The following is a 26,853-nucleotide window of genomic DNA, read 5'->3' as shown; positions in this document are numbered from 1 at the left end:
CTTTTTTTTCTTCCATGGCAGGTGTTTCCATTGACGTTTATTGCTTTTAAACTGAACTAATGATATTTTCTATCTCCTAAGCCTTTACACAAACCTCTGCATTTTGACATTTTCATTAAGACATAATGTAGTGTTTGTTAAACAATTTTCCTGCTCCACACAGTTTTTTTATCCTTGTGGGGACATTTGATTAAAACCTGACCAATGCACGCACTAACCGAAATCCTACTTCTAAAAGAAATGATTTAAATAAAAAACAAAGATGTAATGTAGGATTTGTCCTATATGATGTCCCCAAAGGGAGGTCAGCTTTAGCAAACATTTGGGGACGACTGTGTACCCAAAATGTAGCTCCACAAAAATGCAAACACACACACAGCTCTGAGGACGACAGAAAGTACTCACTTCATTACAAAAAGGAAAATGGAAAAATGTTACTGTAATGTGTTTATTATAATGAAGTGTTGTATAATAACTGTAAAACAAAAGCTGTTGAATTGTGTGATCAGAAACACTGGGACGAAGCAAACAACACAGTTTTCTACATTGACAAAAATGAGACATGACGCTGATGTGGACACATTTCCTGCAGTGACTATAGTGAACACACTGAGAAAAAAAGAAAAACACTCAAACTTTAAAAAGCATTGTGCATAGTTCAGTCATCACCTAACCTGTCTGCTGCTTAACGCTATTTCTGCTAACAAGGAAGTGCAAAAAATCATCAAATTAGTTCACTGTTGCACTGAAGGGTGTCTTCGTTCGTTCCCTTGTTGGATAAGGTTTCTTGTCATTGACTGTGTGTGTATGTGTGTGTACCTATACAGAAACCCGCATGTGTTCATTTAACTCACTACTAGGATCGAGTCCATTCGCATCCCTTAAAGGTTTTCCCAAGCTTTGGCCGAGTCGGCCGACGCAATCCTCTGCAGAACCGTCCCGCGGTACGCCGCTCATACCTCGCCCACCCAGACCACTGTGTTCCCTCTCTTGACGTCTGACACCTCACAGTGAGGGCCGCTCTGTTTGCCGTCCAGAACGAACAGGGACTCGGCCGCTGACGTGACCAAGTAGTGTCCAAACACCCCGCTGGAGACCACCACCCTATTGGCGTCTCCCCAAGGCCAGCTAGTGGCCGGGATTGGATCCTTGACGTTCTCCAGGGCTTTCGTTCTTCCCGATGCCAGGTCCGAGAAAACTAGCTTCGAGCCCTGGGCCGAAGAGGCCACGACCACGTACTGGTTTGCCTCCGTGAAGGACGGCTGAAACTCCAAGTCTGCGAGGGGAATCGAGACGTCCGCTTCGTGGCCGGTCCGCAACTCACCGCTGAAGGAGATGGTCTGGACTTGGAGCTTTCCGTGTCGCTTGTCCACGGAGACGACGAAGCGGCCATCTGGAGAGATGAACGGCTGGCCGTTGATGTTGGGATTGGGTCCAATGACCGCGTCGCTTACGCTGTCGATGAGAAGCTGTGAGCTCGGGGCCGAACGGTCCTCGACTTGGCACTCGATAAAATAGTAGCCGCTTAAATGAGTGTAGGCCATGCTGGCTGGGATACAGCTGTAGTTCTTCAGACTGATGGTCTTGACGAGACGGAGGGTCTCAAGGTCGATTTTATGCACCGCAGGCTCCGATTTTAAGTAGACAAAGCCAAACCTGAGATGACAATGGCCAAAGACAGGTTAATGATCTTTCTGCAGATTTATTAAGTGTTGCGCTTTTAATTACAACCGTCATTTGCTCGCTTCCCATTTTTGGAAGAATTATGTGGAAAATCTGACAGAGGTCATGCACGCTGAGCAGTGACGATCGTTTCGTACCTTACGTGGGTGATAATGAGGTTGGTGGGAGGGATGTAGAAGTCCTCCACTCTTTCAAATGGAGTACGGATGATCTGACGCTGCTCCACCGCGCTGGCAGAAGCGATCACCTTAAAAAATGGAAAAGAGTGAAAAGAACATTACAACCGGGGCCAATGGCCGGTGACTTCAGAAAATAAACCGGCTATGAAACTGCATGTGTAATTTTTCATTAAAAACAGGCAGAAAAAATTGGGAAAACTTAATTAAAATCATTGCAATTTGTATTATTATTGTTATTATTATTATTATTATCATTATTATTATTATTAACCTCCGGGCCCGACAAATTGCCCGTGCCCCGGTCAATTACTCGCATTCGAAATGAGTCGAATATTATCAAGCTGTTTATTTGTGGTGTGAATCCATATCCCCTGCAGCCGATTATGCAGCTTCCCTCTAAAAGTGCTCTTTAGCATTTCTGAGTGATTCATAGCGAACGCCTTCATTATTCTGTGCGGCTCTGTGGGCATGCTGAACAAGCAAACACACCTGAGGACTTTCCCGCTATTTAATAAAACATGAATTATTCATGTGTATGGGGGCTGGAATTACACATTGTTTGTTAAATAGAAAGCCTTTCATTTGCTCTGTTTTTGAGGCTGTGTGTTTTTCAGACGTGTGCGCTGACATACGAGGACAGCCGAGATCAAACCTGGCAAAGAATAAAGCGGGAACTGGGCAAATTTTCTTCATGCCACAGAAAGCGTCTTATTCGCCTGCAGCTCGAGTCAGGAGCCCTACCTGACAGCGAACTGCACTGAAAAAGTGTAGAATCTATTTTCATTCAGAAACCGCTAGTAAACTGCTGTGTAAACAACTGCAAAGAAACCTCACATAACACTGAATTAAATGTGAAATTGTGAAGTAGAAAAACTGAAATTGTATTTTCTTGTAAAACATACTCAACTCAACATACATCTTTGTTTACAAAGATAAAAAAAATCTTTTTTTTTTACAGTGTGAAATTAATCTTCATAATGCATTCAAAATATGTATACTATTTTCAACATTTCAGGTCCATTTGGACCCAAACAATCTTTATTTTATAAAACAGTCATAACTTAAGATTCAAAGATTAATAAAGATCATTGTATCCAATCAGCAGCTTCTCATTAATGAGTGAAAGTGAAGGTTACCATGATATTACTGCATTTATCCCCTTTTTTTAATAATTAAAAAGTAATGAAATAAAAACTGATGCTCTCTCTCTCTCTCTCTCTCTCTCTCTCTATATATATATACTATTAATGAGAAATGTTAGTTGAATATATCATTGTATGAAGGAACATATAATCTGAGATTTACCAGTATTAACTCCATAGGAATGAATGGAATTTAATTTAATTCCTTTGAACTCATAACTCATGATTGCTCAAAAACAGTCCAAATTCATGAGACCTACATTTATTTCTAACAAAACAAGATCGTAACAACCTAAATATTACAGTAAAAAGTTTTCAAACAAAACAAATTCATTTTACTTGCATACACTTTTTTACTTTCAGATGGAAAAAGTGATCGGTTTTTCATGCTGCAATGGTTCATCAATATAGTCGTACATATTCATGCTTATCAGAAACATGAACAAACACACATTTGGCACTGAATTTTTTGGGGAGGTTTGGGGAAACGGCTAAATATATTTTACAAATTTGTTTAACACTAATATAACTTCATAGATAATTTTACGAAAATATTTTTGACACCAAATGGTACTCCATACCCAGTCAAAATGACATAACATTTTGGTTATATATCCTAAATAATTATTGCAAAAAATGTGGGGGAAAAAAACAAACAAACAAAAGAGTATATTGAGGGTTTTACAAACAAATAAACAAAAAAGTATATTGAGGGTCTTAAAGCATTTGCAAAGTTTTGTTCCATTACTAAAAACTAAGCATTTTTAGACATTTTTATGTATCTCTTTTAGGTCAAAACGGACCTGAATGTGTTATACAGACTGTTAGCAGATAAACGGCCTCTCATAACCCCAATGAATGCGTGAAGAATATGTGAGTGCTCTAATTTGCTTGAGAGTCTTTAGGAACTAACTGGATGAATCATAATTCAGCCCAAAACTAGAAACAATATTTTCCATGTAGACAGTGCAGGCTTTGTGAGTGTCACCTGCAGTGTAGAGCGGGACTTCTGCAGGTCTCTCCAGCTCAACAGCCACAGCTGATCATGAGATTTGTCGTAGAAGAGTTTGACGGGCATGGCGTCCGTTTCCACAGCCTGTCATTCCAACACAAGAGGGGAAATTCATCCAGTTTTGCTTGTCAAGAGCGACTGTTATGAGTGAAACACTTTCAGAATGAATGTAAGCTCCAAATGAAGCCAGAGCAGAGCCAACCGTTGAGTCTCTGAGTAAACACGAGTGATGTTTCCTTCATCAACTGATTTTTAAACCAATTTCATTGTCGAAGCAAAAACAGACCAGCAAAACTGTGTAAATGTAAGCTACTCAGTATTCGTTTCTTGCTCATTGATCTGTGTGAAACAGCACATTCGCAGTCTGAAATGCTCTGAATATCAGTCATGTGATTTACCGTGGCCTTGTGATCCACAGCCATCGATACTGAGAAACTTACAGTACTGTTTGATTCATGAATGAAAAAGCTCTCACCCATCATTAAATATGACTTAGCACTGGTTGTTATATTTCTAGTTTTCAAGTATTGATTACCGAGTAGACAAACCTTGTAATATTTCTACATAGATTTGAAAAATGTCAGAACATGGCAGAGTTATTTTAGTATTATTGAGATACTATTGTAGTTTTTATTATTATTTTGAATCAGTTTTTATTTTAATATTTTCAATTTTGATCTGAATTTTAGTTTTAGTAACTTCATCTTAATTTAAGTTTCAGTGAGTTTTTTTCATTTTGATAAACTAGTTAGGTCAAAAGTAATCTAAAAACAATCAAAAAGGAGTCTGATTATATTACATAAATGTGTAATGTACTGTAATGGATTACATTACTGACTACAATTTTTGTCATGTAATCTGGAATCGGTAACAGACTACAGTTTGTAAGTGATCGACCCAGCACTGATGACGGCTATTGAGAACTCTAATGAGATATGAGAGTTGAGTTTGGCTGAAGACGGACGCGTCCTCACCTGCACGACTCTCTGAGCCTGTGTGTCGATCAGCAGCAGTCTGTTCTGAAGCGGCTGAGACACGTACACGTACTTGTCCCTCACGCTGACCGCTGACGCCCATACACACTCCGTGCTTCTGGGACACAGTTCGTCCTGCAGGGAAAATATGGACACGCGCTTGAACCAATGTTTTTGTCTGTGCACTTGCAAAATAAAGGTTCTTTATTGGCGTTAATGGTTCCATGAAGAACCTTTAACATCCATGGAACATGGCCACTGCACAAAAGGTTCTTTATAGTACAAAAAGTCCCTTTAGATTATTAAAATGAGCTTCACACTAAAAAGAAATGGTTCTTTTAGGAACTGTTCACTGGAAGGTTCTTTGGGGACCAAAAATGGTTCTTCTATGGCATCACTGCGAAAACCCACTTTTGAGACCTTTGTTTTTAAGAATGTCAAAACATGTTCACCTTCAAATGAAAAGAACCGAATAAGAAATTATGTTTTGCACCTATTTGTGATTATTAAACAATTTCTTTTCTTATTTAACTACTTTATGACAATAATATTGTTTAAACAAAGCATCTGGATGTAGATACACTACCATTTTTTTTCTCTTTTGCTCTCCAAAGCTGCATTTATTTGATAAAAAATGACTGTATAAACAGTAATATTGTGAAATATTATTACAATTCAAAATAACTGTTTTCTATGTGAATATCTGTTAAAATGTAATTAATTTCTGTGATCAAAGCTGTATTTTCAGCATCATTACTCCAGTCTTCAGTCTCAGATGATCCTTCAGAAATCATTCTAATATGAAACATTCAGAAATCATTCTAATATGAAACATTTCTGATTATTATCAATGGTGAAAATAGTTGTGCTGCTTCATATTTTTTTTTGAAATCGTGATACATTCTATTTTTCACGATTCACGGATGAATAGAAAGTTCAAAAGAACAGCATTTAATTTGAAATTGAAATCTTTTGTAACATTATAAATGTCTTTGCTGTCCCTTTTGATCAATTTAAAATGAATAAAAGTATTAATTTATTTTAAAAAATCAACAACATTGTACTGAAAGCCATATAATGCATTATAATTTTTTTAATGCATTATGCCTTAAAATGCATTGTATGATCTCATTAATAATTATGACTACAGTTATACATTATAATACTTACCTATTCATTGTTGCACCTTTAGAAAGTATTATACATTAAAACACATGACAAACAAACCTTCAAATGCATTGCAATAATGCATTGAAACTGCATTAACAATTAATTATGAAAAGATAATGCATTACAATATACATTATAAACACTTTTATAATGCATTATACATAAAGGCTTTAAGTAAAGTGTCACCAAAAAATCTGACTAATCTTTATTTTTTGAACAGTAGTATATTATACTAATGATAATGTTTTGTTTTTGCAGCAATAGGAGCTTTGGGGGTTGAAGAATGTGAAAATAATCTTAACAAACAGTCCTAAAAAATTCAAGCTTCACTGGCATTAAGCATAATAAATACTCCTATTACAGTCTTTTATTTGGGTTTGAGCCAGCACTTACATAACTACCCAGAATCCTCTCTGTCCGCGGGATGCGTCTGCGAATCTCACAGTTGCCGGGCTGCAGTACGGTGATCCCTTCGCTGGAGAACACATAGAACATGTTCCCCACACTGAGCCCTGCAAGCACACACAACATCGCACACGCCATTACATGCACACTCTTCCCTCAGAGAGAACAACAGCGAACGGCGTGCCACGGCGTCAAACAATGCAGCTGTCATACGGTCAGACAGCAGAGACTATTAAAATCTCCTGAAACCTCTCCAAAAAGTGCATTTGCAGGTCTGTCACCTGGCAGCAAACAACAGCTGCTAATTAGCGTGGTCACATCAGAGGAGCGGCAGCACAGAGATGTCATGCTGTCAGGAAGCAGAAGGTGTAAAAACACACAGTTGCAGGTAAGCTGCATGTGATCAGTGCTGGCGGTCATCTCCATCAGTCGAGATGGTGGATGACTGCTCCTAATGATCATCCGCAGGCACTGATTTGTGTAGAAGCCCGTTTCTGCCACTAAAGTAAAAATCAAAAAGGTAATTGAGACTTTTTATCTGACAATTCTGACTTTTTTTTCTTGCTATTACAGGTTATATCTAGCAATTCTGACTTCTTTTCTCAGAATTGTGAGATATAATCTCGCAAATGAGATTAAAAGTCCAATTCTGAGGAAAAAAGACTGACTTTCTGAAAAATAAAGTCAGAATCGCGAGTTTATATTTTGAGATATAAACTCGCAATTGTAAGATAATATAACTCTTTTTTTCCCCCTCAGAATTTGACTCTATAACACAATTCTGAGAAAAAGTCACAATTGAGAGAAAAAAGGTCAGAATAAAAGTCCAGTCCAGAGTTTATATCTCGCAATTCTGACTTAATAACTCGCAATTGTGACTTTATATCATGCAATTCTGAGAAAAACAATTGCAAGTTACAATTGCAAATTGCAAACTACAATTGCAAGTTTTTATCTGGCAATTCTTAGGTTATAACCATAGACTGTATAAAAACATGGACGTAGTGTCCATGATGTCACCCGTAGATTTCCGAAGAGCGTTTTTGAAGCTCAAAGTGGGCGGAGGCGGCCGTCGCCATTTTGGTTATAACACACAATTGCAACTTTATATCCCACAATTCTGACTTTACAAATTATAACAATTATAACTTCTAGCTTTATAACAATTGCGAGTTTACCCAGAGGATAGAAAAATCAAAAGACCCTTCTTTTTTTTCTCAAATATTTCTCAAGTCTCATTTGTGTCTACTTCTATTTCTCCTAAGGAATTTTAGGAGAAACATCTGTTGATACTAAAATGAGAGATATACTGTATATGAGAATCTCATCCAAGTCTCCTGAGCTTAGGAATAGCCACCACTGAGCAATACATTTTTCCTCGGGGTATATCTCACAATTTTGAAAAATAAAGTCTGATTTGCGGGTTTATATCACACAATTCTGAGAAATAAAGTCAGAATTTCAAGATGCAAACTTGCAATTGTGAGAAAATCGTAATTACCTCTTTTTTTATTTTAAGTCAGTGGCAGAAACGGCCTTCCATACAATTGCATCACATATGACTTTATGACTCACAATTGTGGATGAATTCTGAGAAAAAAAGTCAAAATTGCGAGATGTAAAAGTTAGAATTATGAGATAAAAAGTTGCAGTTACCTTTTGTATCTTTTATTCAGTGGCGGTAACGGGCTTCGAGGGGGCATGCACTGTAGAAGTGTGTATAATTCGTATAAAAAAGTAAGCATGTTGCTGAACGTCGGGGTGTGAGCAGGTTGTAATCGCTGCAAAAAATGTAAAACTGTCATGAGACTGTGTTGTGAATACTGTGTAAGACTTGAATTTTAATATCTAAACAGCTTAAGCTGGAGACTAATCAAATGTCACACATAGGCTAAAACAGGGCTAAAGCTGCATCGGGGTCAAACACGGATTTGTGTAGCAAACAAGAGTCAATAAAATTAGCAATTTTGAGACAGGGGTCTTGTTGTTGATTTTCAGTTTTGTTCAAGATTAAATCAAGAGTTATTCAATAATGGAAGAATATGTAAAAGTGTGGTATTTGGGGTAAAAAGCACCTCTGCTGTTGGGGCCAAAGGCACAATAATTTACATGATAATAATCAGATGCCTGACTTTTTTATTTGTTGGTTGGATTCAGACAGGGTTATTACAGTTAGCATAAAAAAACAAAAGGAAAACTTGAAATCGCATCATATGACCCCTTTAAAACTTAAAATGAATGTTAACTGATATTGAACAAAAAAATTTACACATTTTATTTCAGCAGTTTAACAATTTACTTTAACTTGATGCACTAAAATGACTACAATTAAAACTGAATTAATTATTAAATTAATAAAATATATGTAAACATTTAAAAACATCAAACACTTATAAAAATGATAAAATGCACAATAAAATTAGTAAAACTTTAACTAAAATTAGCATGAAAGCAGAAAAAAAGCTAATTGAAAATATTGACAAAAATATAATAGTATCTCAATGATACTAAAATAATACTGGATTCAGATGGTTAATGCCATTTATTAAATTAGTGTCCACCTTAGAGACAATCACCATATTTATAATGAAACCATCATATTTAAAACTAATTGATCATAAAACCTATTTATTGTTACTACTGTAAAGCCATATAAAATTAAGAGATTTCCCTCAAGCAGTGTAAGAAGCTTTCAGAATCTTTACTTTTTAAAATATTTTTCTTCATAAATTAACTGAAAATATTCTGTAAAATATACAGAAAACGGTAAACTTTGCTGAAGTGATTGTTTTGAATGAGATGTTATGCAAAACATATCCCCCTCACCACCTCAGACATTTATAAGATTTTAAACAAAACAAACCAGTTTTAAAATGTACTTTAACTCAAAATGTGTTGTTCCATCAATGACTTGTACAAATGAAGTTTTTAGCAAGCATATTACTAATCAAAAAATTAAGTTTTGATATATTTACAGTAGTAAATGTACACAATATCTTCATGGAACATGATCTTTACTTAATATCCTAATGATTTTTGGAATAAAAGAAAAATCAATAATTTTGACCCATACAATGTATTTTTGGCTATTGCTACAAATATACCCCAGCGACTTAAGACTGCTTTTGTGCTCCAGGGTCACATATGGCCTATATTTTTAGAAACCCTTCTGTATGCACAAGACACACTGAGTGATTAGTCATACAAGACAGAGTGTAACATAAACCACCATTATGACGTGACATGTGATGATCAAAGCAAACATGTGAGATTTCTTTGATAACTGGGTTCCTGCAGGTGTGCTATAATAAAGTCATGAGCTTCTGTGCATTCTAGTGCCTTTACTGTTACATTAATGCATGCTTCAAATATGCCTGGATTTCTTTCAGCAAGAAATTTAGTTCACACAAAGTTATCAAAGTGTCTCTCAAAATGTTTGTTATAGTTTTTGCAACATGAACATTAATCAGACAGATAATCGGACACGAGTATCAAGCAGATTTACCTTCCTCCCTCCAGAGAATGTTGGCCACTAGATGGACAGCATGAGGAAACACAGAGGATAGTTAGTGAACAGCAGAGAAACACACTGATGAGACTGACTTCACTCTGGACGTTTACAGTATGTGTAACTGTAATAAGAGTGATTTCACATTAATACGATCCCCTGGAAAGCCTAAAGAATTAGTCATATTAGAAATAATGTCCATGGAGGTGGCGATGGGCTGCTGGAGGGATTCAATTTGTGATTTGGCTTAGTGCAATTATGAAATCGCAAAGGCTGATATTTTTTTGCGAAGCACGTTTCATGAAATGCAGCAATGTGATCAGAGAGGCTTGATCGCTTCGGCTTCAACAAAAGAGAATATTTAATAACCGTTTCATGCCAAACTCACTGTATAATGTCCATTTGTGATCCGATGTGGCTTCATATCAATGAGACAGAAAATATATCATTTTATAGTATACTATATTGTAATAAATATTATGTTAATGAGCTATGCATTATAAATATACTTTATTCTTATAGAAGAACACAGGAAAAATCATATATTGTTGCATTGCTGTTATGTTTTTCTTCATTGTACAGAAGTTTACAGAGGTTTTTTTTTTCAGAGGATGCATACAGTAAGAGTCTCATATTTCACATTAAACGCATGGATTCCATTTTTGATTTTGCATACCTCCTGACACAAATTAAGACATTGCTGTCACAGATTTTTATCATAATATTTTATAATAAAACCTTATGCCGGGTTCAGACTACACAATATTTTTGTCGGTCACGATAGTCACTGTGTCAGATTAAAATTTTATACTAAACTTTAATAAGGCAGACGCGGAATCGGTTGTCGTCCACTACGACACACTACACGTGCTGAAACGATGGAATCTTGCGTCCCGACGCCCATTGTCGTTTACGAATCCCCACGACACCCTACGTCAAGCAAATCGTGGCAAAATCGGGCTAAAATCGTGTAGTCTGAACCGGGCATTAGACCTTTCTAATGATTTATAGTTGTAGGCCGCGAGCATGGTAACAGGTCACCCTGCAGTTTTCGTAAAATAATAGTTTTCCGCAAAATAAATTATTATTATTATTATTATTTTATAAGTTGTTACGATAGTAATTTTTCTTATTTTAATATTTTTATGTAGTAATTCTAATAATCATAATAATTATTATTAATCATATTGATATATAAAGTTTGAGCCAAATTGTGCAGCACTACATACAAGAACAAAAAATTGCATTTTAAACGCAATCATAATATTTAACCAGTAAATCGCAATTGGATTTCCCCCCCCAAAATCGTGTCTGTATCCATTCTAGGGATGTTTTTGATGAGCAGAAATAGAGTGTTGAAAAATACAATGAAATAAGTCAGAGGAAACATCCCCCAGGAGTGTTTCTCGACACTGTGTACAGCAGTCCGGAAATCTTTTGCATGGAATTTATTCATGTTTTTATGCGGATTCTCAGAAAACTCAAACTTACTAAAAGCAATGTTTCATGGGGGACGGTTGATGCATGTTATTAAAGTGAAATTTTATACTAAACTTTAATAAGGTCATGAAATATCAACCTGATATTTCAATGTAAGAGATATTAAAATGGCCTTGAGGTCTCTTAGGTCCCAAACATGAGGGTTAACATATAAAAGACTTATTCAAAGGTCTCATTTGAGATTATTTAAATGCAAAAATAACCAGCCTTTGACATCTTCACATGGGACTTGTCACCTGTCTTTTATTAGGCCTTTTATATTCAACAAGGACACTGGGTTAGAGAAAATATGGCTGATTTATTATAAGACTTTAAAACTGGTACTGTGGATCTCATAGACAGAATGTGTGTTTTGGACGGGGAACACAACCTTCATTTCTTCATGCCGATGTAAGTGTTCCATGTCTTATATTACTGACTAACACTTTTAGAATTAAGAAATAAGTCACGAGAGGAACTGATCTGTGATTTACACCACTATCAGTTATCATGTTGGGTTAGGGTTGTATTGTAGTACTTCACTAAAGCCTTGCTAGACTGAAACTGTGAATTTTCTTCAGTAGAAGAGTAAAGAAGGTTTTTAGCTGAAACCGGGATCCTTGGTGATTCATAAAATGGAAGTCAGCGGCTACGTCACCTTAAGAGTAAAAACAAAAAAAAGGCATATCAAGGAACACAAAATTAATAACATGATTTCTTACAATATATTGAGGTCTTATGAAGCAAAATGATCGGTCTGTGCAAGAAACTGAACATTATTTACAACATTATTACCTGTGATCCAGAGCCTCAGGCAAACAGTCCGGAGTGATGTCCGGTTTGTGAACGAATCATTCTTTTGAACCGGTTCTTCTTAGTGAACTAGATGAACCAGTTCACCGAATCATACTGAATCGTCTGAAACAGTTTGCGGCTCGAGCAGCACAGATCTACAAGTTACTCAATCAAAACTCACTTTCAGACGCCTGACAGTCACTGTGACTAGAAATAAGCCAAAATATCTGTGTATCTGATCCTATGATGAATGAATCATTCAGCTCTCCAGTTCCTCCAACAGACACTGAACTGAGGAAAGAGTTCGACTCGGACTGAAGACCGTTGAGCTGCTGATATGAGCACGCGTGAACCAAACACTTGAAGGAAGGGGTGAAATTATAGTTTTTATGGATTCTTATTGTTTATGTAAAAAGGTGAGTTGATGAAGACTAGTTCATTCACTTTATGTGCTTTAGACCTGACCAAAAGAACCAGTTTGTGGAAAAGAATTGGACTTCCCCGTTTGCCTGAGGCTCTGAATTAAAGGTAATAATAAATGTATATAAATGTAAATAATGTTCAGTTTCTTGCACAGACCGATCGTTTCACTTCATAAAACCCCTATATACTGTATATCGTCAGGAGCCACAGGGATTCATGTTGGGTTCCTTGATATGCTTTTTTTTTTTGACGGTTGTCACACGAGAAGTGGACTGGATGTCTAGAGTGATAGTCAAATCAGATGAAATGGGAAACATTACACCAGTAACTGTACCTAGTAGTACAGTAAGACGTTTGTTGGTGACAATTGAGCTGAGAGGTTTGCCACAAGTTATATTGAGAGGTTTGCCACAAGCTATATGCCGTTAGGGATGGTGATTCCAAAAAAAAAAAAAAAAAAAAAGGGCCGCCACTGTTGCATTTTATGAATCACCAAGGACCACGGTTTCAGCTAAAATCTTCTTTACTGTTCTACTAAAGAAAAAAAGTCACCTACATCTTGCATGGCCTGAGAATGAGTAAATTAACAGCAATTTTTCATTTTTGGGTGAACTATCCCTTTAAAGCAAGTGTATCTATCTACTAAAACCAGAATGATTGTTTTTAAAATGGCACTATAATGGACAGAAAAAAATCTGCCATTTACACACTGGACACATTGAGATCTACTGTATAGACCTTCATTTCACTCTAACTGAACACTGTAAATTTAACAGTCCAGAAAATGTCTGTAATTTCAGAAACAGGAATTGGCGTGTGGGCACAGACACCACAGGACTGTTCACATCTGCAGATGTTTATTACTGTATGACCATAAAAACCTTATTAATGACAAACTGTCCTTTCTGCATTGGTGACTTCATTACTTGTGAGCTGACTTGTAAATTGTTGCCAGTAATGACTGAACCAACAACCCACATTAAAAAGTGTGCACAAGTCTACCAGTATATCTAGAGACCTATGATTTGATTTCTACAATGTAGAAAATGTTGACGGAATTGTGGAATCCAGTCATAAAAATTGAATTTACTGTATAACACGGAATTTGGGAAATTTTTGAAGAATTTTAGATTGACAGAATGGAAAGATTTGTTTGATTTTCATTTAATTAAAAAATTCACTAAATTTCATGCCTTCATTTGAATATCAGAAAAATTTAAACAGAATTTCTGAAAAACAAAAAAAAAAACATAGAGCCCTAATATTGTAAAATAATAATAATAATAATAATAATAAATTTGTTTTATGAATTTAGTTGATTTAAAATTTAATTTAACAATTAAAATGGAATCCAGAATAATTTAAATGGAAAATACAGAATTTGGTAAAAATAAAATGGAACTTTGGGAAAGAAAAAAACAAACAAAACAAAACAAAACAAAAAACTAACCAAAACCAAAACAAAACAACGTGTAAAAAAATGTAACTGTTAAATTGTTGTTAAATTGCATAAGTTTCATGTTTTCAATTAATTTGACATGATTTTAGACATTGCTAAAATGTTATTTAACCATTAAAACATAAAAATTAAATAGAAAAAAAAAACATTTTCATAGGGCTCTATACATCCTAGCCAACACCATTCCCCCGTATACAGTATATACCATAGTTCCCCAAATCATTACAGTCTGTGCTGAAACAGCTTCAGTATCATCACTCACGTGTCTTGCGTCCCGAGTCTTCCACAAACAGAGATGAGATGTCTTCATCCACACCGACCTCGTTTCTAGCGATGCAGGTATAAGCACCAGTGTCTTCATAACGCACACTACCGATGTGAAGCTCACTGCCATTCGCTGAAGAAATACAACAACCAACAGGTAGATGATTCAGTACGTTTCCAGTCTAATTCCTATATTTCCTATGTATTAACACACACACATACACACACCATAGAAAAACGCCTCTAACAAAACCAACAAGCAACTATAGGGCAATAACATAAATCTCAAAAGTAAGTTTGAGGTGTTTGTTTCCACAGCTGACCAATAACATTTTTCATTGACAGAGCTTTGGGTGAAGGCATTCTTAAAGCCCATAAAGGTTTCCCTGTGGTGCAGCTAATACCGTGCCAAGTTATGAAGTCTTGGATTTATTGAGTGTCTGTTTTTTTTTCAGCAGAAATGGTTTCTTTCAAAAATGACCAAAGGAAGGAAAGGTATAAAGTTGGCAGAATGTGAATTTCAAGTTGTTAGTTGACATGAATATTTCACAAACACATAAACTGTAAAAAAATATATTTTGTCAGGTTACCTAAAAATGACATCTAAACTCATTTGTTTTGTTCTGTCATCATATACTCACCCTCAACTTGTTCCAAACCTGTATGAGTTTCTTTCTTCTTTTGAATATAGATTTTTGAAGAAATTAGCATTGTTTTTCAGAGAAATTTGTTTCCTAAATATCTGCAAACATATTATGGTATTTTATGCTTTAGCATAGTCCAAAAATTACATGCAGCAACTTCAGTATTGTTAAATCAATCTATATTAGGTTACACCAGTGAAAGTCATTTTTAAAGGTCATGACGGCACATTTAGTGTTTATCAGACTCATTTCACATATATTCATATACATTCAAGCTCGTCTCACCTTTTTTCTGACAGACAATGAACCTGACTGGATAGTTATACGTGCTAATTACATTATATGAAGCATGTAAAACAGGACAGAAATGTTTTCAGCACGTAGGACAGCCGCTGAGTGTATGAGCGGTGCTGCGGGCGGCTGCTCTCTCACGACAGAACAACACTCTGCAGTCACTTACAGCTCATCAGTGCCCAGCACGCCGTCCCGGTCAGCCGGGGAACACCAGAGAAAAAACCGAGCAGCTCTCAAATGCTGTATTACATGGATTTTGGGACACGAGTGAAATTCAAAGCCTTGTTTACATACTAAATAATATTACCATTTAAATGCAAGCACATAGTAGGTCTAGTTAAAGTGTGATTTTTGAAGGCTGGTTGAGAAGTTTGTGGAAGCGTACACACACACACAGACAGTTACTTTGATGGTGTTTCACTTATATTCTTATCGAGCTTTGATGCTAATTAAATTCAGCCATAAAAACACTGCAAATTACTTTGCTTTCATTAGCAAATGGATTTCATGAATAAATAATTTTTCAGTCATTAAAAAGATCTCCAACAACATTTCTCCATCATTTAGAGATACGTGAGCATCGGCTATAGGATTGTTGTGTCTGAGTCGTGACTGGCCTTTGGTAAAGCGTTTACACAAGGTCATAAATATCAGAGTCTATGGAAATCACAACGAAAACACTGCAGCTGCGGTTACTGATGAGATCACCTTTACAGAGTTATTCATTATGACATCACCTCAAAGAATCTGTGTTTGCAGTAATGACGAGCATGAAGCTAATTTCGCAGCATTAAGGATAAACACACAATCCTCAAATCAAAGCAGCGCTTGTAAACTGAGAAGAGAAGCTGATGTTGTGTGTGTGTGTGTGACGTCTCAGGAAGGCTGCTCTGTGTGTGTGTCGGAGCTTTGTGAAGTTCAGCGAGTTCTCAGATGCTTCGCTCACCTCTGATGGTGTTTTTATCACAGCACAAGTGTCTCTGAATGCTGTCTGTGTCACACACGTGCTTTCATGAGTGTGTCAGAGATCACATACAAGCAGGAGAGTTCACTCTCTCTCTGTCTCTCTCTCTCCTTTTCACTTCACCTTCATTCTCTCATCTCCAGTACTCTACTTTCCCATCCGTCTATTGATCTCATTCTACATACAGACTCAATTCAAACAAAAGCTTCTCACCGCTTGGCAAAAGTTAATACTTTTTATATGGATTTATACTTTCAATGCAGCTGCATATTACTATACCAGGTACATTCATATACTGCAAGTGGGTTATAGATATGAATTAATGGTCACAATTTATTTTAGGGACCAATTCTCATTATTAACTAACTATTAGCAATGACTTTCCCTCAATAAACTCGTAATTTGCTGCTTATTTACAGTTAGTAAGGCAGTTGTTAAGTTTAGGTGTGGGGTAGAATTAAGGGATCTAAAATATGCTCATGCAGAATAAGACATAATTATGTGCTTTATAAGTACTAATAAACAGTCAATATGCATGCTAATCAGTAACTAGTTAATAGTGAGAATCGGTCCCTAAACTAAAGTGTTATCCGAAAAAATCGAAAAACTACTGTAAGTGGCTTTTTGTGTCAGGGTTATGTTTAGTTTTCATTGTGTTTTCAGTTAGCCTGTTCTCCTTTGACCTAGTTTCCCCTAGTTACCCTGATTAGTTCATTCTATTCACCTGTGTTGTATTAATCATCTCGTTTGCTCCTTAGTTTGCCTTCCTTATAAGCCCTCAGTTTCTGTGTCTTCTTTGTCCTGGATTAATGTTGTTGATTTATTGGTGTACATGTGTTGATGCTATTCAGTTCTCCTGTTCTTTGTGTTTGAAGTTATAATTAAAGTCTATTTACGTTTACTTGTTCTTCGAGCGCTTTACTACAACCACGACCCCGTGACATTTTGCTAATTCTAGTAGAATTATAACGCATGCAGCGTTTGTTAATTCAGAGACTTTAAAACATTCAGTTGTCACACTGAGGGGCCGTTTAAAATGTACTAAAGAAGACAAAAAGGTGAAAAAAGAAATGGCCACTATTTCCAGGTCCTGATATTGAGGATATGCATTAAATTCATACAGTTTAACCCCATGTAGTAATGCTGGTAAAAAATAAACCATATTATGCATTTATAACTTATTGAATACTGAACATGTACTGAATGCTGCCAAGGGCATGAACAAAACCTCACAGGGCACAGTTGTGGTCTAGCGTTTTATTAAATCTAAATTTCCTTTGACCATATGCCCCAAAGGTTGATTTTTTTTTTTTACATAAAAACTTTTCCTTTTTTCTTTTTCTTTTTCTTTTTTTCTCCAAATGACTTTTATGTTCAGTTTTATTGTATTTTACTTTCGTCCCGGAGGCAGACTTTCCCTTTTAAACTATGAAAATCCATCATAAAATATGAATGGCAGTATCTTTTTATACTGAGTGCAAATATCCAACCTGGCTGGAAAAGGCTATTTTTTTTTCTAACTCCAAACACCACTGATATTTCACTTTGACTACAAACAGCATACAAGGAGACAGTATGAGTGAAGAGCGACAGCTAAGAAAAGTGTGATGACAACTAAATAAATTAAAGTGAATATCTCTTAATTTATACATTTATGCACGTTTATGCACATTTTTGTGAGTCAAATCTTTGTTTGAAGTTCCCCAGAGATTTTAAGTTAATATTTTAATGATTTAACAACATCTTTGCTTTAATGATCACATGACAGATCTTTTGTAGTGCTCAAGTGTTTTGTTTTAAAATAATGGTGAGACTTTACTTAAAGCCTTAATGTATAATGCATTATATATTTTCAGAAATTGTTCAAATTCATTATAATATTTGAAGTTTTGTTTGTCATGTATTTTAATGCATTATACTTTCTAAAGATGCAACAATAAATAGATAAGTATTATAATGTATTATAGCTGTGATTATAATTATTCATGCGATCATATAATGCATTATAAGGGGCATTACAAGGCATAATCAATGTATTAAAACTACTTTTAATATGCATTATGTATAAAGGCTTAAGACTTGCCAAAATTATTTATTCAGTTTTACATTTTCATGATTCATTTAATTATTAGCACGAACCCCACGTGGGAAACCCGGACGGAAACTATGGATTGTGGCTGTTTACCTTGCATTGTCTATGAGTATAAATCATGAGTCGGTTTTGTGCAACCACCAGTGCGCTTACAAGTCTATCCATCTTTCCATACAGCAGAAAACCAAAATCAGTCGACACAAAATGACACATTGTGTCTCCGCGCTGAGCTAAGCCTGTTATTTGTCATCCCGTGAAAGTGAATTTTTCAGACTTTGTGATGAAATCATCTTTTATCTTGATGCTGAAAATATTTCTGTGGACACGAACAGAAACGGGAGAGCTTGAAAAGGGTGCTTCTGAAATATTAATGCGTGCATGAAAGCAGAGGGAAAAGAAAGCAGACAGACATACCCAATAAACTGCCAGAGAAACACTTAACGATCTGTTACATTAAACCTCCACAGATCAAATAAATAAGCAGAGCTGCTGAAAAACGATGGAGCTGAAACAAATAAATGAGAGGAATGAGACCTTGACGGTCTCGTCTTTTCATACAGAACTTAAGCAGCACAAACATCTGATCCAAATAACAGCTTATTACAGGGTGTAATGGACCGCACTCAACCAATAAAGTGCTTTCTAATAAGGCTCTACTCTGTAAACAATACAGCACCGCTCCAGAATCGAGAGGCCCCTCCAAATGAGCCCATTTGCCTGGGTCCACTATCGTCATTTCATGGACTGCTTTTATTATTATCATCATCATCATCCTTGCAGGGAGCTGCAAACTCACTCCCGCAGCACCAAGGGCTGCCAGCAACGACTGAAACGACAGCTGTAATCCACTGCTGCGTCAGAGGGGTGTACGGAGGATATTTTTCATGTGTTTCACTACATGATCTGCCCATTACACATCTGTCTGTTTATCTACCCGTGCGACTGCCTGCCTTTATCTGCTTCCCGAGAGGAAGGGTTGAGGATCGTACCGAGAAGTGAAATCTGCTTGGATGCGTGCGGCTGCAGGTCCAGGCCGTTCTTCAGCCAGGTGAGTTTAGGGTTTGGAATACCATCTGCATGGCAGCGCAAGCTGGCAGCGACGCCGGGTTCCTGGGCCTGAGTCTCCGGATAGACCAGGATTACTGGAGGCACTGGAAGAGACAGAAGCAGACTGTGAACAACAGAGAAAGTGATTCAAGTCCAGAAAAGCTGCTTTGTTTTGGATTCCCCTCCTTGTGTCAGTCAGAAACGGTCATTGAATGAAATGAACGTGAGGGGATTTGCTTCCCGTATCGAGATTCCTTCCAATTAGACAAAACAAGCTCTCCAACATTCACGCTTATTGTCTCCGTTAATTGAAAATCCTTCCAGTATTTATTATCTCGCAAGTATAATACAGCAAGTTAAACTGGATTGCTATCTTTGTTTCAATACAGCGTTTGTTTATCTCCCTTTATATGCCTCGACGAAGAACGATGCCTTGTAATTGAATGGTTGAATGATCAAAAGGTGAAAACTATTTTCTATTGCAACAATTTCAAAAGGATTGAAAGCAATCAAACGGCTCTTTTGTTCAGTAGCAGTTATTATACTGTATATCAGGGGTTAGTGTTGTTGATACCAAGCCAATACTTAAATTTTAAAAATATAACAATACCAGCCTTTCCACAGTACCGGGTCGTTCTGGTACCTGCTGATAGGCGGCTGCTTTCAAATGCTCCTGTATTTGTGTGAAGAGCATCAAAAGTTTCTATTTACAATGTGATTTTGCAGCGTTGAGCATTGTAGCCAATCACAGACATGTTTGTTGAGCATGTGAAATCAACGGCCAATCAGAAGAAGCTTTTTTAGTTAGAATCTGCTCAATACAGTTTGAGTTTGAGCTTTGCTCGTTCATGAATGGTTCTGTTATAACCAAAAAAATAAAAATAAAAAATGTATTCATTGTGCAGTATAGACCTTGCCCACTTTTTGTGTTATAACCCTTTCATAATTTTAATAAAAGTTTTTCATGCTGCAATGTACACACTGCAAAGTTTCAGGAGTTATAACCGTATTAAAATGTGAATGCATAAAATGTCATAAAAGCTGACAGAGATGATACTCTCAGTATCATGAGAGGATGAGAGATGAGAGACCAGACATAATGAAGTTCTCACACTATTCTTCTGGTATGATCATTTTATTAGCTAAATATCCCAGCGCATCAAGGTCCTAAAAACCAGTGGTGTAGTCCTAAAACAATTAGGAAAGCGGGTTTTTTTTAGCGTTTTTTAATTAATGTGTTTATTTTGTTTATTAGTAATATTTATTTTAATAAACAAACAAACAAATAAATAAAAACAAATAAATGTAGTTCACTCTAAAATTGGTAAAATTGATGCATGGCCTGGTCTGTTGACCGCATTACAATCATACATTATCTATGATTATAATTTAAACATGTTGCTTTGGAATGCAATTTGCTATTGTGAAAAGTGCTTCACAGATAAATCTGAATTTCGTTTTTCTTTTATGCTAATAGTGGGTAGGAAAAAAAAGTAACTTAATACAAAGTAAATGTTTTATTAAATGCTTTGGCTTTAGGACAGTGGCAATATGAATAGTGGCATATTTATACTTATAATATGATGCCTGATATATTTCTCACACATTATTTTTTTTAATATATATATATAAATGTAAAAATATAGCTGATTTTGTAATTTAGGAAGGCAAAAATGACAAAAATCTCCTGCAAAGGGATTATTATACTTGGGGGGTCCTTGGCATAAAACACTTTGAAAAACCACTGATCTGTGCACAGCGCATTCTGTCTCTCTCGCACACAACTAGAGGCATTTATTCCTTTGTTTCAGGATTTGGGAAAGCCACACATATGCAAGAAATTCACATTCACACTCTCGGATGTATAGCAGTTTTTTTAAATTTATATATATACCAAAATTTATTCAGACACCTTCAACATTTCACACATTATCACAGTTTATTCGCTATAGTTTAGAAAATGGTGATAAAATATGACAAGAACACAGAGTTAAACTGTGTCAGAACAAATTCATCTTGATAATCTCAGATAACACTTAAGCAAGACATGGTCAGGTCAAAGTGTCTGAGTAATTTTTGGTCTCAAATGTTTATCAGTTTTACTGGTAGTCCACTGTATGAAGAATTGTTGGGTACAATATATCACAGTTTATTTTATTTTGCTATCCTCACTTACATAAATGAACTATAGTGTCCTACACCCACTAGTAAACAAATATCAAAAATTATATCTGATGTCTGAATAATTTTTGGTCTGACTGTATATATGTGCACTTTTATTTATTTAACCTGGCAATGCTTCACAATGTCTCCACTCACTACCATCTGACTAAAACACAACTGTCATCATGTTTTCAGCAAAGTAACATTTATCGTAACAGTTATTTTACAGTGTCCTTGTTACTCTTGTTACATGGGCTTACTATAGTAATAACAGTAAATTATGCATAGTTACGTGCAATCACCCTAAACCCTAAGTAAGTAAATGTTGTTAATTAATATGACTCATTACTTAAATGTACAATTACACTGTAACAAAGACACCGTAAAATAAAGTAACCCATTTAACTTTAGCAACAATATGAAGGTGAATATCAATGCTTGTAAAACCATATATGTGACCCTGGACCACAAAACCAGTCTTAAGTGTAAATTTTTCGAAATTGAGATTTACACATCATCTGAAAGCTGAATACATAAGCTTTCCATTGATGTATGGTTTGTTAGGACAATATTTGGCCGAGATACAACTATTTGAATATCTGGAATCTGAGGGTGAAAAAAAAATCAAAATACTGAGAAAATCCAAAGTTGTCCAAATGAAGTTCTTAGCAATGCATATTACTAATCAAAAATTAAGTTTTAATATATTTACGGTAGGAAATTTACAAAATATGTTCATGGAACATGATCTTTACTGAATATCCTAATGATTTTTGGCATAAAAGAAAAATCAATTATTTTGACCCATACAATGTATTTTTGGCTATTGCTACAAATATACCCCAGCGACTTAAGACTGCTTTTGTGGTCCAGGGTCACATATATCTATAGGTACAATACACTCTAAAAAATGCTGGGTTGTTTCAACCCAACTTTGGGTCAAATATGGACTAACCCAGCTATTGGGTTAATTTTTTTAATTAAAATTTTAACCCAAAAGTTGGGTTAGTCCATATATGACCCAAAGTTGGGTTGAATTTTTTTTAGAGTGATATGCATCACATGACTAAACACGTATCATCATTTTTGAGTACCTCTATTTTCATAGTCCTCACTACAACATGAAATGTATCCACTTGGGAGAGCATCTGTCAGTTTCTTAATAATAATCTTTTACATAATGTCTGGTTTCTTACACAGAACGATTGTTTTGCTTCATAAGACCTCAATATATCGTCAGGAGCCACGGGTATTAATTTTGTGTTGTCTGATATGCTTTTTTGACTCTCAACGTGACGGTAGCCGTTGACTTGCATTTTATGAACCACCAAGAAGTCTTTACTGTTCTACTGAAGAAAAAGTCACCTACATCTTGGATGGCCTGAGGATGAGTAAATTAACAGCACATGTTCATTTTTGGGTGAACTATCCCTTTAATGCAACGCACATGATATGACTGCCACGCTTGGCATTTACCTTGCTTTCATTATTACTGGTGTTGGGGAAAGTTACTTTTAAAAGTAATGCATTACAGTTTTGTGTTACTCCCTAAAAAAGTAACTAATCGTGTTACTTAGTTACTTTTTATGGAAAACTCATGTTACTTGTAATGTGTACACTGCTTATTACAGTAGTTAAATTGTATAACTTGGACACTATTGAAAACGAAGATACACTGCTTCACAACTTTTAACAGACATTACAACAACAGTCCATGAAAGCAAACATATATGAAAGATTCTACTACTAACCATTCACCTGGAGCACGTGGGTCTGGAACAGCTCCTCATAGCCGTCCGCGTGACAGCTGTAGTTCCCCATGTGAATCGTAGTCACCTTAGTAATGTAGAGCGAGCCGTCGTCGCCAAAGTCCTAATTGAATGGGAAGAAAGAGAGAGAGAATAAAACAGCAGGAAGTCACAGGATGAATAGACGATGCATCAGCGGCGTCCCATGAGCGCGCGGGCGCAGGGGTTTGTTCCTCACTGTCGTGTTTTCTCAGGCTGATAAATGGTAAGGGTTAAAAATATAGCCAGCTTTAGCGTGATTAATGAAGCCGGTTGTGGTTTTGTGAGGATGCATCCCCTCATCTGGGGCTTTGGGCCGACTCAAGGGGGATTAAAACATTAAACTGTTTTGTAGTTATATGAGTTTGCAGAGGGTAAATGATTTAAGGACACAAAAACTCGCTCTTAAACCCTAACACACCTGCAGCTTTATAGGGCGCGCTCTGAAAAGGGCTCGACTGCCGTACTGGGAACAAAACAGCGATTTGTTTGTTTAGGAGGTCGTCGCTAATCCAGCGAGATGGATGATCAGCTCTCGTAAAAACACGACTTTGCCTCCGAGTGCTGAAGTTTTAGGATAAAGAGGGCAGAAGTGACTCTCTTCCAAGGACATGATGAAACCCAACGACAAAAACGAATTACTTTTTTTTATTAAACAAAGATTATGTGACTGATAGTACCTCACCTCTGCCATAAGGCAGATGTTATGCCTCATAAGGAGGACTCGTAGCGGTTTTCATCACTGGAGCTGTATTGGCTGCCACTTTCAGATGAAATCTAATTACGAGTTTGTCATTCACTTTTTGAAATCAATTGTAAGATAATGTCTTGAGATGAGGTTTAACCGAAAGAATAGCACCAGAACTATACAGTTAACAAGCCACTAATTCAAATGACTGGAAAACACAAAGATACAAGGGAAAGTTAGCTGCCATCGGTTTTGGAAACGGCAACATTTCCACTCTGAAATGAATCAGAGATAAGTGTTTGTCGCACAACTGTGCCAATTCATCTCTAAGGAGATTAAGACATACAATAAAGGAGCCATCTGACACGGTTTAAACTAATAAACCATTAGACATGGCATGTTTTTTGGTAATGCATTGAAGCACCGTATAAATGGTATATGAATATGATAATCATCTGAACCCATCACTGCACCACGGCCTGTACATTAATATTATTGAAAGTTATTTAGTATTAATACTAATACTATAGTATTAATAAAACACATGAAGTGAAAGTAAATGAGGATGGAATGATACAAGCCTTAATAGAATATTGTGGGGTTAAGATGTGAATAATCAACAATTGCCATATTCATACACCATGATATTTACATGATACTGCACAAATGCAACAAGGTATTAGTAAAACACATCATAAAACATTTCTTGTGCAAACTTCAGAGCAAAGAGAATAAAAAGCAAGAATTAGGGAGAATATATATATATATAAAGCAAATTAAATTAATTATGTACATGTATACTCCACATGTCAATATGGAAGCCCATTTCTGCCTTGGAATCAAAAAAAAAAAAAGCTAATTGCGACTTTTTATCTCATAATTCTGACTTCTTCTCGCAATTCTGAGTTTACATTTCAGAATTCTGTCTTTTTGTTTCCGCCACAGAATAATAATAATAAAAAAAACGTTTTATCTCAGAATCCTTTTTTTTTTTAAATTGCAAGTTTATATCACAATTCAGACTTTTTTTCTCAGAATTGCAAGAAAAAAGTCTGAATTGTGAGATGAAAATTTGCAATTACCTTTTTATTTTTCATCCTGCTAAGGAAAAAAGCATTTGTATGTCAAACACATAAATACACACACACACACACACACACACACACACAAATCATATACAAAATCAAAAAAGCCATTTACTACTGAAGCTGGTAAAAGCGTTATATTGGCAATATCCTCCACTAAATGCTTCTGGAGGAGCTGAGGTGCATTTGCACACTTCTCCTCACTTCAGATCACACAACAGACTGCAGATTGAGGTCAGGACTCGGGCTTGGTTTTTCTAAAATTAAGAGCTACTTCAGTTTGATCTCTCAGCAGTTCATTTACTCCCGTGTCACTGCTGTGTTGTAAGAGCCGTCCTGTGCTGAGTTTTACAGTACACCACACAGTTGTACAGCATACCATTTATAGTGTTAGATCAAGTCTCCATGTCAGAAATTTCAGATCCGACACCGGACACCAGTTCCTGCCACAAGATATCTGTTTTGTCTCATATCCAAAACCCAGTCAGCAAAGTTTGTCTGACATCCAAGCCCGTTAACAGCAAGTCTTGTCTGGTACTCAAAACCAGTGTTCTGTCTGGTACCCAAAACTGTATTAACAGTCTTCTATCAGCCAAGAAGTTGAGTGAGAAAACCAGAGAAGAGCAGAAGCAGGAGACGAAGCGTTGATAAAAATGAGCATGCTATATTGACAAGTGCGACAGAAACCGACAAATACTGAATGCACCCAAATTAATCCACAGCATTAAACCACACCATATGCCTCAGTTTTAAAGATCAGTCAACAGTGAGAAATCATGTAGAGTAAACTCATCTTTTCCCCTTGGACGGTATAAATGATCTGTCTGAGGATTCAGAGCCAATCAATGCAAAAGACCTGTTCCTCACAATCAAAGCACAATTACACATGCTGATGCTTCGTTTTCTGGCACAAGACACAATCGTGTATTTATTTAGGTTCCCATTTTGTCTGGACCGTGTCAGTCTTCCGATTCTTTCTCTGGCTGCTTATGAAGCTGAATGTGTCATTCAGCACTCTTCACCTGTGCTCGTTCTCGTTGACCCACACGTCGTTGTTGACTTGGGTCAGTGTTGCAACATTCAACAAACCCTTCATTAACATGCAATTAGAGTATTGTAATGAGCGAGCACGTAAACACAACCCCATGCTGTCAGGAACGCAGGTGAGCTAAACACAAGCGTGACACACCTCATTAAGCACCCATTCCCATCCTGAGCATGTCTGCTTCTCAAAATCTACACATGATTTGCAGTCCCTTGAAATCAGCATGGCTCCTGGCCCAACTCCTGAGACCACGATCATTATGTTCTTTCCAATTACATCATATGAAGTGCAGAAACACAAATATGGTTAGTAATTGGAAATGGAAAGCGTGTGTCCTGATAATGAACATTAACATTTGTAATTTGTGTCGGCATGAGCTTCTATTCTAGAACATACTGATTAATTGGTGAAAATCAATGCAACTGGACCCTGACTGAGCTTTGTGTTCTGGATGATTATCAGATATTCAGCAGCTGCCCAATTAACAGGAGGATGTAATCATTTCACATCAGAAAAGAAGCTCTGCAGGGTTCCTCACCTTGAGAAGGTGT

At 36.3% G+C, this 26,853-nt stretch overlaps 1 protein-coding gene across 1 annotated transcript in view; it reads right to left on the bottom strand.

Annotated features, from left to right (window-relative positions):
- Window positions 1–504: 504 nt before the first annotated feature.
- LOC107739207 (follistatin-related protein 4-like) overlaps window positions 505–26,853 on the bottom strand; it is a 105,678-nt gene continuing 79,329 nt past the window's right edge. Inside the window, exons 6-14 of the mRNA XM_016551229.1 lie at window positions 23,449–23,569; window positions 19,477–19,638; window positions 14,492–14,626; window positions 10,071–10,097; window positions 6,554–6,672; window positions 4,991–5,125; window positions 3,993–4,100; window positions 1,821–1,930; window positions 505–1,656 (exon numbers count right to left, since the gene is read on the bottom strand). Coding sequence (XP_016406715.1) covers window positions 954–1,656; window positions 1,821–1,930; window positions 3,993–4,100; window positions 4,991–5,125; window positions 6,554–6,672; window positions 10,071–10,097; window positions 14,492–14,626; window positions 19,477–19,638; window positions 23,449–23,569 — 1,620 coding nt within the window. The 3' untranslated portion in view covers window positions 505–953. The remainder of the gene's footprint in view (window positions 1,657–1,820; window positions 1,931–3,992; window positions 4,101–4,990; window positions 5,126–6,553; window positions 6,673–10,070; window positions 10,098–14,491; window positions 14,627–19,476; window positions 19,639–23,448; window positions 23,570–26,853) is intronic.

The sequence above is a fragment of the Sinocyclocheilus rhinocerous genome, unplaced genomic scaffold (assembly GCF_001515625.1).
Source record: "Sinocyclocheilus rhinocerous isolate Xijiao unplaced genomic scaffold, SAMN03320098_v1.1 scaffold1847, whole genome shotgun sequence".
Taxonomy (NCBI): Eukaryota; Metazoa; Chordata; class Actinopteri; order Cypriniformes; family Cyprinidae; genus Sinocyclocheilus; species Sinocyclocheilus rhinocerous.
This window is presented reverse-complemented; position numbering and strand designations above follow the sequence as displayed.